The sequence below is a fragment of the Pelodiscus sinensis genome, chromosome 4 (genome assembly GCF_052426305.1).
Source record: "Pelodiscus sinensis isolate ZL-2025 chromosome 4, ASM5242630v1, whole genome shotgun sequence".
NCBI classification, from domain to species: Eukaryota; Metazoa; Chordata; order Testudines; family Trionychidae; genus Pelodiscus; species Pelodiscus sinensis.
Genome location: NC_143055.1, coordinates 104,114,080 through 104,128,418, shown reverse-complemented (window position 1 = coordinate 104,128,418; position 14,339 = coordinate 104,114,080). Strand labels below are relative to the sequence as shown.

The 14,339-nt window shown below is 41.3% G+C and overlaps 1 protein-coding gene across 42 annotated transcripts in view; it reads right to left on the bottom strand.

Moving 5' to 3' along the window:
• Positions 1-14,041, bottom strand: part of CAMK2D (calcium/calmodulin dependent protein kinase II delta) — a 262,249-nt gene extending 248,208 nt beyond the window's left edge. For 6 of the 42 annotated variants that reach the window (XM_014571578.4, XM_089778024.1, XM_089778027.1 and 3 more), the window contains exons 1-2: positions 12,724-14,037; positions 11,317-11,411 (exon numbers count right to left, since the gene is read on the bottom strand). In XM_014571578.4, the coding sequence (XP_014427064.1) occupies positions 11,317-11,411; positions 12,724-12,791 (163 nt within the window). In that variant the 5' untranslated portion in view covers positions 12,792-14,037. Of the gene's footprint in view, positions 1-11,316; positions 11,412-12,723 lie in introns of all 42 variants that reach the window. The other 36 variants (XM_025182696.3, XM_025182686.3, XM_025182684.3 and 33 more) reach the window with 9 other exon arrangements.
• Between the last annotated feature and the right edge of the window lie 298 nt (positions 14,042-14,339).

Below are 14,339 nucleotides of genomic sequence, written 5' to 3'. Positions count from 1 at the left end.
GAACATTTAAATGTAATTAAACTTTTCACTAAAGATTTTTGAAGGTAATTTGATTTTTTTTAAAACCTCAATCATCTTAAGTATTACAATGATCATGTATTTCTTTTCATTTTGTGAATAGAAGAAAGAACTGACATTCGCTTAAGGAAAAACAAATATAGATATTTAACTGGAAAGAAAATACTGCAGGATCATAACATTCCACTTACAAAAGTGGAATGGTAAAGGAAAGATCTTGACTTAGCATAGTCTGTTCCAATAAACTTTTAAACATAAGACATTAAACAAGTAAACTTTAAAAGCTATGTGCACTGTAAAGACAGACAGCGTAGCTGTAATAACCTCACATTCAAAAGGCAATCGTTAGGTTTTCATGATGAAATACCTTTTCTTTTCATGGGTAAGGTGTCCTACAGTCAAAACATTTTTTGAAGGATGTTTTCTCCACTAAAATTTACTCAAGCCTTAAGGCATGTAATCTCTCGAGAAGCCTTTCTAGGAAAGGAAGGAAGCAAATCATCACATGCTACTGTCAAATCTGAGTATCATAATCAACACAAGTTCAGTACTGTAGTACCTTGAGCTGCCTTGCAGCAAAACATGGTAATCTGTACGACAGTACAAAATCTTCACTGCAATGCAGTACCACAGAAACCAAGAACTTCTCAATGATATATTACATTTTGGTTTAGAGTGCAGATAAAAATAAGACTGATTCTTTCATTGAAGATTTAAATAAAGTCAGGCTAATGAACAAAGGTAAAGGATAAACATTAGACTTAGACACCAAACTCAAAAGAGTGACATCTAGTAAAAGCACATTCCCACAAAGAATCTTCCAAACCACAAAATATCTAAGCACTGGTGACAGATCTGATATAAGTAACTTATAAGCCCCCTTGCCTGATTAAATCACAAACCCATCTCCTGAAGAGGTTAAAATGTAAACGAAAGCTTAGGCTCCGCAAATCCCTTCAGATTGTCAAATATGGGTATTATGTAGGTACTCCATCTGTTCCGACAGCTACTGTGTGGTGCCTGCATTCACGTTGCAGAATATTATAAGCAAGCAGTTTCTAATTATAATTAAGTAATGAAAATAGTTTTCAAAGCATCTAAAACAGACATTTTGCTACAAATTACGTTTGCTTATGAGCTCAATATATTGATAGCTCACATTTCCTATCCTTTAAACTTCAGAATGCAGTAATTTTACAGTGCCTGAATGTTGTGCTTATCAGTTACCTTAATAGACTGATTCTAGAGCTACTTTCAATATACTCTATATCTTGGACACAGTTAACATTAGTCTGAAAATGAATTTCCAGTGCACCCTAAACATTTTTGCTTTTGAACCATTCTTATGCGGGTGGATAGATGGATAGCACAACAATGCTAGCTGGTAATTTGAACCTGCACACCATAACTTCTGCCTTGAGATGTAACAAGGCAGACGATGGATCTGAACATGGAATGAAAACAGATGAAAAACTGCTAGATAAAAAGGAAAACAATTATCAGCTTCTTATCTTTGTAAACAACGCTCTTCGTTTTTGGTCAAAGTCAAATTATTGCTGATTTATCTAGAACTCATCAGCAAAAGATATTTGGCAGACTCTGGACCTCATCTTCAACAGCAAGCATGGCTAAATTTCTAAGTGACTGAATACAGAAATTTCTGATGTGGAGCTAGAGTCAGAATATTGGTGCGGTATTATGAAAATAAAATTATACCTCTTACTACAAAGAGAAGATTCCTTTACAGTTGCATATCAATATCAACACCACCGCTTTTTCTGTTATTAGGAAGCTTTATTTCATTTGAATCAAACCACAGTAAGATGAAGGCCTAAAACATAAGCCCATGTAGCATAGGTCTGGTCTGAGGCCTAACTAACAATGGACAAAACATGGCTAACAAAGCTAAGCTATGAGCAAGAAGCAGGCCCCTGTTCACAGAACTTCGCACGGACAAGGCTGAGAATACAAAACACTAATTGGTGCTAGGTACCAACTGTAGAAAAATAATTGATACTGGTCATAAGTGGAAAGCACATGATTCCACTAGCTCATTAAAAAAAAAGACCCTGGTACCCACTCCTCACAGATACAGACCCAGGTTAAGGTAAGTGTCTAAAATGAAAGCATGATGTACAGGCAGTCCCCGGGTTACATGGATCCGACTTACATCGGATCCCTACTTACAAACGGGGTGAGGCAACCCCGCACTAGCTGCTTCCCCCCAGCAGACCAGGGAGATGCGAAACTAGCGCCCCCGTCCCCCAGCAGACCAGAGAGATGCGGAGCGGCTTTTCTCAGCAGACACCTCAGCTTGAGAATAAAGGACTGAGGGAAGCGAGGTGTGGGAGAATAAAACTGAGCTCTGGAGAAATGTTTGGCTAGAGTTTCCCCTACAATATGTACCAGTTCCGACTTACATACAAATTCAACTTAAGAACCTACAGTCCCTATCTTGTACGTAATCTGGGGACTGCCTGTATAGAGATGATCTAACCAAACCTCAAGGTACAGGGTGGTATCTAAGTAGTGTCAGAGGGCAGCAACCTGACCTCAGCAGTGATATGTAAGTTGTTTGTACCTGTACATAAAGTGGTGTCTTGTGGAGGGGGGGGGGGGGGAGAGAGTCTTTGGATGACCTAGGGGGGCAGTGGAAATTTCCCACTGACTGAGTCAATCCATTGTTATGGGGTTCATATGTGTAGTGGTTCAGTAGAGTCTACTGACAACTATTACTGTTACTATACTTAACAATAAACCTGGCCTAGCACCTTTGGTCCTTAACTGGTTTGTGGTCTTTGCAGGCTCTCTTGGAGTCTGCTGTGGAGTTTAAGTGCACAAGTCGACACAGTCCACATCATTGAGCACACATGCAAGCAGCCTTCTGGTTATCAACTGAGCCAGAGACCTCTGAGGACACATTGGCAGTAAATCCTGACCACCTCCTGAATAACTGCACAGACATGCCTAATACTTTACCACCACCAAAGTTCTCTGCAAAATACTTCATGTTCCTGGCAGGCAATAGTGGAAGCTAAAATTTCTTTGGTTGGCTCAGATGACCAGCTAAAGCAAAGGAGACTTATACCAAATACAAAACAGATGCACTGTTCTATGGTCAGATCACTGCTGAGTTGAGCAGGCATTCATATTCAGAAAGTCTGTCCCAATAACAAAGTAATTTCTAATCCTAACGTTGAGTTGTTTTTCCTATTAGAATTAAAACTAAAATTTCAACCACATTCTCTAATTGTCCTTTAAATGAAAGCAAAAATGAGTTGGAAAATATTTAAAATGTTTGCCACCAGGCAAAAAGTGTCTGAACAGATGAAAAAAGTATTTTAAAAAAATGATTAGGGGGATAAGGACCACAGCTGTGCAACAGACACTAGCTTTCTTGCTCCAGAGACCCAATTCCTAAGCGAGATTCAGACAACAGGTGGAAACAAGCTTTGTCACCTGATTTTTCTTATAAAAAAAATTGTCAAGCAGTTTCCACTCAAAGCTGAACACTAAAAAAAGAAGCATACAAGTCAAGGCTAAGTTGCAGTAGCAAATTTGCATGGAGGAAATCTGCACAGGTCTTAACTATATTGTGTTTGGCATAAGCCAGTGCTTTCATCAGCACCAAATTCACTCAGTTTTAAACACATTGCACTAGAGCTGACAACTTCTTTAGTAACTTTCAGTCAAATGGAACATGAAATTGTAGAGTTACAAGTCCAAATGAATAGGTAGACAAAGCTACTGAATCTCAAATATAGGAGAATGGACAGACAGCACTCCAATGGAAAAAAAAAACAGCTGCAGAGTGGGTGTGACTAAAGTAAAAAAAACCACCAAACCCTCTCACAAAAGGCAACATCTGTTCAGGATGGTATTGCATAAGTAAAGACCCTGTTACACAAAACATTTCCAATAATACTCCGATTACATTGAGGGGAACAGATATTATATACATTCACACACAAACTAAAACATTTACAAGAGCAAACACACAGATTGGATTTATAAACTCTCCAATATGAAGCAGATGTTCCATTCAACTTCAAGGCATGATTAATTTAAAACAAACAGTTAAACAAAGGGGCTATCACCTTCAACGTGGCCATGTATTGAATGCTTCCTTTATCCAGTAAAGTTACAGAAAAGCATAACTGCTTCCTAATGCTTTACGGTCCTCAAGTTATTCTTACAAAGTATGTTACAAATGCTAGGTAACTGTCAATGAAGAACGTATGACCCTGATGAAATAAAACCCTGAGATACCAGTAAGATTCACTCAGATATCCTATGCTACCTATCTGAGAAAGCTCAAACAAAAAGGTAGGTAAATGATTACAATAGTTTGCTTATGTTTGGCTGTGCAAATAAAACATTTTCTTTACATTTTTAATGTCAGGGTCACTAAACTGTCAAAGCAGGTGTTTTTAGGTTACAGGAAGAGGCTTTTTTCCTTGACCTCCAAGTCAGTGTCAGAAAAACAGATGATGTGGGAAAGAATTGTGAGATAAGGATGAAATAAGTGTAGTAAAAATGGCTACTACATGTCAATTGATTGGGAAAGAGTAATATATCAAAACCTCTTATATGCATACCTAATATACGTGACATTGTCTTGGAGTATTGCTTTTATTTTTCATTTTCAATAAACTTGTTCATTTTAAAACCTAATCAGATGGGAAGCATACAAGAATTCACTCTAAATCCAACTCAGCAATTTGCATAATATAAGAAGCATCTGCCTATTTTAAATATGTTAACACAGGCAATGTTTTTTACGTTCCTTATTGAACTGGGTCCTCATATCACAACAGGAATAAAATACTGTACCTTCTCTTTTGTATACTAAAGAACCGAATAAAACAAACATACAATTGAAAATGTTTAAATACTGTTCTTGTGCCCTTACTTTCATACTTCAAGAAAATACAGTACACCATATTCATAGGAACATGTGTAAACACATACTAGTAATATTTTAGATGCACAGCATGTATTAGAGGGGTTTGCAGCCTTCATATAAAAAAAAACCAAAACAAGAAAAAGAGGTTTAAAAAAGTAACAGGAGTATACCAAGAGGCTATAGAAGAGCAAATAATATAGCTGCTTTGATTCCTGGTTTTCAGAATACAGGTACTATTAAAATATTACACACTATTTTCAAAATAGGGGCCATTAATAACTACCTTTACAAAAGCTCTCTTTAGCCCTGCTTATAAACCTGCTAAAGTCACTAGGACTATGCATGGGTGTATATGTATATGCAGTAGAAAACGTGCCCGGGACTGGCTACTTAATATTTTTATCTCTTAAGTGGTTTGTTTTAAGAATAGCTTTTGCTTTGAAATCGGATTTGAATTTAAGCACCAAAATACATTCCATGAAAAAATTCTCTACCAAAATTGAAGACAGGAAAAACATAGTTATGTTAAAAAAAAAAATCAACATGGAGATGTAGAAACTGTAAAATATGTAGAATTAACTATAAATATCTCAGTGCCTTGCTCTCTTTTCTCTTAGGCTAAGTGAATCTGGAATAACTCTAGTGGAATTAACTGGAGTTACTTTGACATAAAATCAGCTAAATGAGAGGCCCTTTGTCTACAATGTGTGGGGTGGAGGCATTGGCGGGAGAGGGGAGAAGAGAAAGAATAAGTTACCCTCTAACTGACTCTTTAGTGGAACCTAGTAATAAAAAGACAGGTCAGAAGCCCAATTCAAGTCTTAGGAGGTAATGGAATAGAATGAGTAAATAGGAAGATCCCAGACAAAATTCCTGGTCTCCTCAAAAAGTTGTTCAAATGTTTATGAAATTATTAAATGTACTTAAACTAAAATGGAAAAAAATGAGCATTTCCCATAATCTTTATTTACCATTATCTTTCCTGACAAGGTAAGACGCCAATGAATTTCAACATGGCAGACCTTTTTAGCAATGATCTTAAAATACCATTTCTAAACCACAACAAAAACTGTATATGCCCATGGCTTCTATCACATTTCTCCAGCCTGCAGGAAGAAAGTTAACGTGAGAAATGGGCTTTTGCAAGACTTTACTGAGGCAAATGGTTTATAGCCCAATTCTGTGGTTCCTGCAAATAAATTGACATTTGCATCACTCAGACTATACGATCAGGTCCTTCAGGGTTTGTTTGAATATAGACAAGAAATAGCATCCCGTAATACTAAAATAGAGATATAGTTCTAAATTTTCTTAAAATGTTTATACTTCAGTGATCTGCTGATCATCTGCTGTGGTCTGAATGAAGTTTTCCTCTATAGTATACAGTATTGCACTACTGGGTACATTATTACTTGAGCCTCACCGCAACATTCCTCTCAATCTCTGAATAAAATGTTGTTCCAAAAGGGTGAGTGCACCTCTTCCGCCTTCATGCCCATCTCAGGTAGTCGTATCTGTAATTGGTGTCAAGTATCAGAGCGGTAGCCGTGTTAGTCTGAATCTGCAATAAATCCAACAGATTTATTGGAGCATAAGCTTTTGTGGGCACAAAAGCTTATGCTCCAATAAATGTTAGTCTATAAAGTGCCACAGGACTTCGTTGTAATTGGTGTGGTCACCTGTGACACTGCCTTGCACATGGGGACTCTTTGGTGAGTGAAGTACAAGAAATAGTAGTGGAATACTTTTTTTCATAAAGTAGGAAGATGAGAGGAGTGGCGAGGGGAACCGAGAAAACAAAACAGCAGAAAATTCCAAGGATCTGAAAGAAAACCCTATGAAAATAATTCAAGTCTCTTACTGATATCCATGGACTTAGACCAGGTTATAGGGTGAAAAGAAAGGAATTGATAACCCCTATGAGTTCCTGTATCTGCCTTAAAAATGTATATGCTTTCCACAGATGGGTGCTCACCTTTCTACTGCAATGACCTGGACAGTACCATCAAATGATAATTGTTAATAAAGTACTTTTGGTTGCCACAGACATAACAGGTTCAGAATTAGTGAACTGATTACATCCTATGAAAAAACTACTCCGCACACCAATTTCTCAATCCTATCAGAGAGTATGATGTCAAAAGCATGTTGGTTGCCCAAATATTTCGTATTTACTCACATGAGAAACATATCCAGTAGACTTCAAATAATCCGGCACCTTTGGGACCTAGGGGGTGCCGGATTATCGGATATGCCGGAGTATCAGGAAGTACTCCAGCAGGGGGGCTGTGACAGGTCGGGGGGAGGAGGTCGGCGGGTAACAGCACCGCGTGGGGCAAACCCTCCGCCGCTTTGCAGGGAGGTGGGGGAAGCCCTGCGCAGCCGCTGGAGACAGGCCAGCTGGGGCTGCAAGTGGCAGTAGCAACTTGGGGAAGTGGCAGGACAGAGCAGCTGGCTTGGTCCCGCAGCACTGCTCCTCACCTGAGCGGCACTGCGGGACCAACCCAGCAGCACCCCAGCTGCTCTGCCTGCCACTTCCCCAAGTCCGCTGCTGGTCAGTTTCAGCAGCAACAGACTTGGGGAAGCTGTGAGGCAGAGAAGCTGGTGGGCTGCCGGGTTGGCCCCGCAGTGCTGCGGGACCAACCAGGCAGCACCCCAGATGCTCTGCCCCATGGCTTCCCCAAGTCCGCCACTCGTCAGTTTCAGCAGCAGCAGCGGCTTGGGGAAGCGGCACGGAGAAAGCAGCTGGGGTGCTGCCGGGCACCGAGCAGGGGGGTGAGGGGCGATGCTGCGGGACCAACCCGGGAGCACCCGAGCTGCTCTGCTCCACACTGCTTCCCCAAGTCAGTGTCAGCAGCAGCAGCAGCAGACGACTTGGGGAAGCGGCACGGAGCAGCTCCAATTGTCCAGCTGGCCAGAGCACTTCCAGATTCCAGTTGGTGCTGGACTATCGGGAGTGCTGGACCACTGGATGACGGACAATTGGAGTTTTACTGTACATTCTAATTGGAGATTAAGACCTTGATCCTGCAATGGGATCTGCCTAGGCTGAGATGTCATCTACACATGGTAGGGTTAAAGCCACAAATGAAAAAACAAAGACTCAAAGACAAAAAATAAATGCTATTAGGTATTAAGTTTGGTCCAAGACTGAATAAAATATTTTACAATAGCAAACTTTATTCATCTTATCAAAGAAGACAGTTTATGCAAAAAACAAACCTAGACTTAATAAAAACCAGTAGACTAAACGAAAACTCTCTTTATAAGATAAAGCCTATACAATGCAGAAGCAGCACAGATACAGTGGTTTTTGCTATTACTTTTCCATACAGATGCCAAATCTTCCAACTTCTTTTAGTGGTCTAATTTCCTGCAGTATATTCATGCTCCTAGTTTATTTAGAACATATTCTTTTGATAGAAAATGAACAGTTGGTCATTTGTAACATTATCAGACTGAATTAACTCTTTATTCTTAAATGTAACAATTTACAAAAACCACAATTTGTACATGAAGCTTTTAACACTGATTTTAAATGAAAACCAGAACTTCTGTATGTTTCTATTGAAATATTAAGTTAGAAGCATTTCTGAATGATTTCTGTCAACAGTGAAAGGTTATACTATTATTGTTCAACAATAAAATAGAGAACCATGGAACTGATTAGATTTCTGTTATATATATTATAGCAAACCATGAATTTAAAATTAACTTCTATTTAAAAAATAATCTAATCTTAAACAATAGTACTTTTTCTGCTGTAATTTGAATTAGTTTGGGATATGGTCACATACCTAATATACATAATTTGTCATCAATGTAAAACAAACTTAGTTTTGAAAGTGAGAGCAATAAAAATGCAGTCTTGTGCAAAAGATCCCAAAAAAATAAAGAACATGCAGCACTTTAAACACAAGAGCATTTTAAAACTCTTTTCAAAAGACTGAATCATGCAGAGAAACTATGAAGCAAGTACAAATCCACAGACAACTTTGTATGACCAGATCAATATTTCATGTTGGGAAGTCTATGAATCGAAGCATTCAAATATATATACTCCAAGAAAATACATGTGGAGAAAAAGCTGTTTGACTGGACAACACTAAATGAAACCATAACTAATAATATTATTACTGTTTTATACAAACTTAATAAAATAGACAATATTTTTCCATATGTTAAAATACCTCTCCTTCAATAATGCAAACAAAAGGCTTATTGAACACTGCCAATTTAGCAAGCTAAACAAAGAGAACCAGTCACCATGTGGGAAATTCACCTCTGCAAAGTGCCTTGTATGTACCCTGTGCATTGGGATGAAGTACATTTTTGACATAGTATATGGACCATAATACTTGCAATAGAATTGGAAGCAAAAACTACTAGCAATTTCAGAAGAGCCCTGAAAAAACTAGCTCTGTGAAAGTTGCCTGACGAATGACAAAACTACTGTATTTGTGCAAATTTGAACAGACAAAGCTGGACAGTTAGTATGGTCTACCCCTATATACTTACATCCACTGAAAATATATCGTGTATACACACAGATATGTAAGGAAAATGACATGACCACAAGTTAGTATCCAGGTTTAAACTTTAAATCCACAAAAGGAAGGGAATTCGGAGTTGAATTCTTTGGTACCGTTAACGCAGAAATCCAATATATGTGCATGATGTTACACTGCATACTACGCTCTCAATTTCCTTGGTAAAATTCCATTTACATTAACAGAATTCACCACACATCAATTTGGTCCTGTATGTGCTCCAAAGTCTAGATAAATCCATGTAAAAGAAGTGAAAATTAGAAGCATTTACTATGTGCTATGCTCCTTTTTAGGCATTTGAGGCAGACTCTTAAAATTTACTTTAATAAAGTGTTCTGTTTCTTCACTGTAATACACCTGAGTTTAAGTTTTTATATATTTAAATCATATACGATACATACAACCATAATTTATTAACAATCCAGTGATGACAGTCTCTTATGACTAGAGGGACTTTGTAAACATTTCTCTGTTTTAATGTCAATATTTTGGTTGTTTTTTATTTTACATATCTAAACAAACTGAAAAAAGTAATTTAAAATCAAAATGTATTTAATTAAAAATAGTTCTGTCAAATAAGCTTTCATTTATTTTCATACACCCCCATTCAAAATAAGCCAAATCCTAAAAAGCAACACTCATTAGAAATATGATTTTATAAATCTAGAAAAGAAAAAAAAATCTCACACTAAGATTCTGAAGACGAAGAGTAAGTGAAAAGTAAACTTTTACACCGTTACGGAGTTGAAAATAAGATTATATCATACAAAAGGTGTTAGAGCAGCATTAAAAGTTATAGCTCTGCTACCATATATTAGCATTCTTTGATTTCATTAACTCATTGCATATGAGTGCTGTTTCTATACAACACTCTCCTTGTATAAATCGTAAGCCAAGCCACGCAAGAAGGTTTAGACGCTGACATTGTTTGTTTACTCAATTTACATGCTCATCACAGGGCCAAAAATTCATATGAAAATAAAGATAATGTTATGTTAGCAGAAAATAATCCTTAATCCCTAACATCCTAGTACAAGCAGGTTAGTGTGGATTTGCCAAAGAATAAGTATGAGACCTATTTTCAGCAGTCCTGACACAATACATAGTTTATTTAATGTTGTTTGTTTAATGTTGTGTAAGCACAGCGCCACTGACAGCGTGTATACATGCACACAGCTACACAGTTGTAATATATACCCACATTTACACCACATAAGGAAAATAAAATAAAAGGAGAAAAAAAATGTGTCCATGAGAGAAATAACAGTACAAATGCTTCACTGAAACATCACTACTTGGTACACAAATAGTTACTTCATAAAATGTCTACCCTGTTACACATCATCTTCATTTGAAAAACTGTATGGGCAGCAGATCAGTTTTTTTCCCTAAAGGCGTTCACTGTTAAATATGGCTTGATGAATTATGTTCTTATTTAAATACAATGAAAGAATGAGATTCAATTAAGCTTTGACCTATTTCTTTTAATAAAAGCTACAGGAGTGCGTTCTCAAAAAATACAAGAAAATAACATTCCAAGCTCAAAATCACTCACAAAAAGCTTTTAACAATGCTTTGAAATGTGTATGTCTTTCCTTTTAGCATGGCAGAACAGTAATCTCATATCTAAGCGTTGCCAAACGTTATTCATCAACATGGAATATCTAATCAGTATGTTAGAGAAATGGAAAATATAAGGAGAAAAAATAAAATGTCTCCTGAGTGTGTAAATGCTTAGATATACTACTAAGCCAAAAACAAAAAAAAGGGGGAGGGAGGGGAGACTGGGGATGAAGACAGGGAGACACAGACACAGAAAACATTGGGTTGAAAAATACCCACCTCTAGCAGACAGCTTTTTGGTGTTGATAATTTTGGCAGCATACTCTTGTCCTGCAGGAATTTTCACACATCTTCTTACAACTGAGAATGCCCCCCTGAAAACCAATAACCAGACAAACATCAGCACAGGAGCTATAATATTGATAATGATTCTAATAATGTGAGTGTTTTAACTGATTTGATTGAAATGCATATTGTGGATGTAAGAGACAGGCAAATGAGCACGAAATGGCAATCATTATTCATTTTATAGACTACAACAATTAACTGGATTTAAAATATAAAAGTGACCACAAGTCACGGTAAGCAGTTTTAATATATGTCCAGAAAACTGTAAGTGATGGTATTTACACACCAGAAACTTGCACATTTCACTGTTCCTCGACTCAAAAGCCTCAACTGCTCCCTGACTACATTACAGTAATCAAACCTGTTAAGTGTAAAAAAACAAAACCAAACCTGTGTAAAAATTACACCTCCGGCTTTGTCAATGTGGCTATTATATTTAATTAAATTTAAACAGAGCTCATTCATGTGAGTAAGAAGTGTATCTTAATGAACACAGCGCTACACAGGGACATCCTACTCCTTGCAGAAAAGGAGCATTTGAATTACACTGCTGTTTACAACATTCTCCATGTTTTTGATACCAAATGGTATCCCCACAAGCCTTTTCAAGTCATTTACATAACAAAATGACACACCAATGAATTCTCAATTTAAACAGAAAGCAAAGAAAAACTGGAGAGTAGAGAATAGTTAATTTCAAGTATGAACAATACACAGCCATCAGCTTGTGTGAGAATAATGTATGAATGTCTGGATATATTTTTGAGTGTCTACATAAACCGGGCAGCTTTTCTGACCATGGGCAGAGCTCTCTCATCTACCTTGGGTTTCTCTTACCCTAGTGAGAATGGTGGCCGTAAATCCTGAAGAGATGATAGATGCAATGTGACATTACCAGCAAGAACAACAATAATTCTTCACAAATAACAAGAGGACGGGAGGGGAGGGTCGCCCTTCCTCCCCATTGGAAGTACTGGATGCAAGAGATACTGTACATCCAGCTGAACTTTCTGCCTCAATAAACGTAGCACCTAATTGTATCAAGTATAAAACAGACAAGCATGCAAAGCAAGCTAGGCAGCTGTGTCTAAAAATTATGCATTTATCCTTTAGATACGTGCATGGAGCTGAATCCTCCCTCCCCCTAGGACAACTCCAACTGCAGAGCTTAGCAATGCAATGAAGACTCCTTTGCAAAGGATCTGAGGCAGCAGCCACCACCCCCATTCCGAACAAAAGCCACAACTTTGCCCAGCCTCAACCTGTCAAACCACTTCCCTTGCTCCCAACCGAAATCCCCCTCCTCCCCTCGACCCCTTCCCCCACCGCGGCGCTTACTTTCCAAGCTCCTCGAAGAGCTGGTACTCGTCGGTGAACCTGGTGCAGGTAGCGGTTGAAGCCATCATGAGTCCAGGCTGCTCCTGCCGGTGCCTCGGAGGCAGAGAGGGACTGGGAAGAGGGGGGCGGACCGGAGGCGAGACGGGAGAGAAGCCGCGCTTCTTCTCCTCCCGGCGAGTCGGCGTCACCCTTGCTGGCTTCTTTACTTTCTTGTTGGATCGTCGGATGGGGCTGGGCGGACGGGTGGGGCGCTCCACGCCGCCGGGCGAGCTGTCCTTGCCGCTCGTCCCTCCCCTAGCCCTTCTGCTTCAGTATAAGCCCCTCAAAGGTCGGGCTTGGAGAGGAAACGGCCCGCGAAAGGGAAACCAAAACCAGCCGACAGGCAGCGCGGGAAGGCGAGAGGCAGCCCAGCCAGCAGTGACTAAGAATAAAACAGCTGGGCGGCTGGTGGGAGGAGGAGCGGGGAACTGGAACCCCGCAGCTGCCCCGGTCCACTCCGCCTCTGCTCCGCGCTGGGCTGGGCCCTGACCGCGGCAGCAGCAGCCGCCGGCCTGTGGGGAGCTCTGTGCGGCTCGCCCGGCCGCCGCTACAGCCAGCAGCAGCGCAGCGCTAGGGTGGGGGGAGCAGAGCGAGCAGAAGTAGTAGCTGGAGGTAGCGGAGGGGGGGGGTCTTTCTCCTCCTGCGGCAGCTGCTTCTGCCGTCCTCGTCTCCCTCTCTTTGGGGCACGGCTCCCTCTAGCGGTGCGCAACACGTGGGGGGGGGGCTGCGAGCTCTCGGGCGGCTTTCCCCCGAAGACAGTCTCTGCGGCCACTCCCTCGCCTTCCCAAGGAGCCTGGCCGGTTCTCCCCTAGCAGCGTTCCCAGCGCGGCCGCCGGGCACGAGCAGCGGGAGAGGAGGAGGAGGAGGAGGAGGAGGGTGAATGTCTCACTGAAACACAGCGGCGCTCCGCTCGCCGCGGCGGAGGCTGGGCGTGAGCCTACCCCAGGCAGGAGCGGAGGGGAGAGCTCAGTGGCGGGGCTGCTTTGTGTACCGGGAGCCGGCTGCCAGCTCCCCGCGCGGCACGGCTCGCTGCAGCAGCTGCACAGCCTCCCCGCTGCCAACGAGGCACGTGGGCTCGGTCCACAGCTGGAGGACGTTCCGCCTGACCTCCGCCCGCGGGCTGCCAGCTGCGCGCGGCCCGCGCAGGACCTCCCCCTAGCCCACCGCACGCGCGCCTGCCTCCGCCCTTCGCCGCGTTCCATTCCGAAGCGTCATAATTGACACGCAGCCCGGGCGCGTTCCAGGCAGCCTCCTCTAGGGCAGCGCGTGTTGCTTCTCGCGAGACTTGGCTCTAGGTTGGGGCGGGGCAGGAGCGAGTGAGCTAGTTAACACCCCCGCCCCCCTCCCGACCCTGTCTGGAGACGCTCTCTACTCTCCAGCGTGCGGTGGGGCGCGGGCTTTAGCGCCGCTGCAAGGGAGGCGGGCTTGGCGTGATGCGTCCGCGTGGGGAGAGGTCTCTGCCTGGGGGCGCCAAGCGTCTTTCCTCCCCCCAAGTCTGCAAAACCGCATGGGCGCTTCTTTGTAGCTTGCCCAGCTTCAGCGACTTGCTCCTCACTGGCAATCTGGCTTAGCGCCCG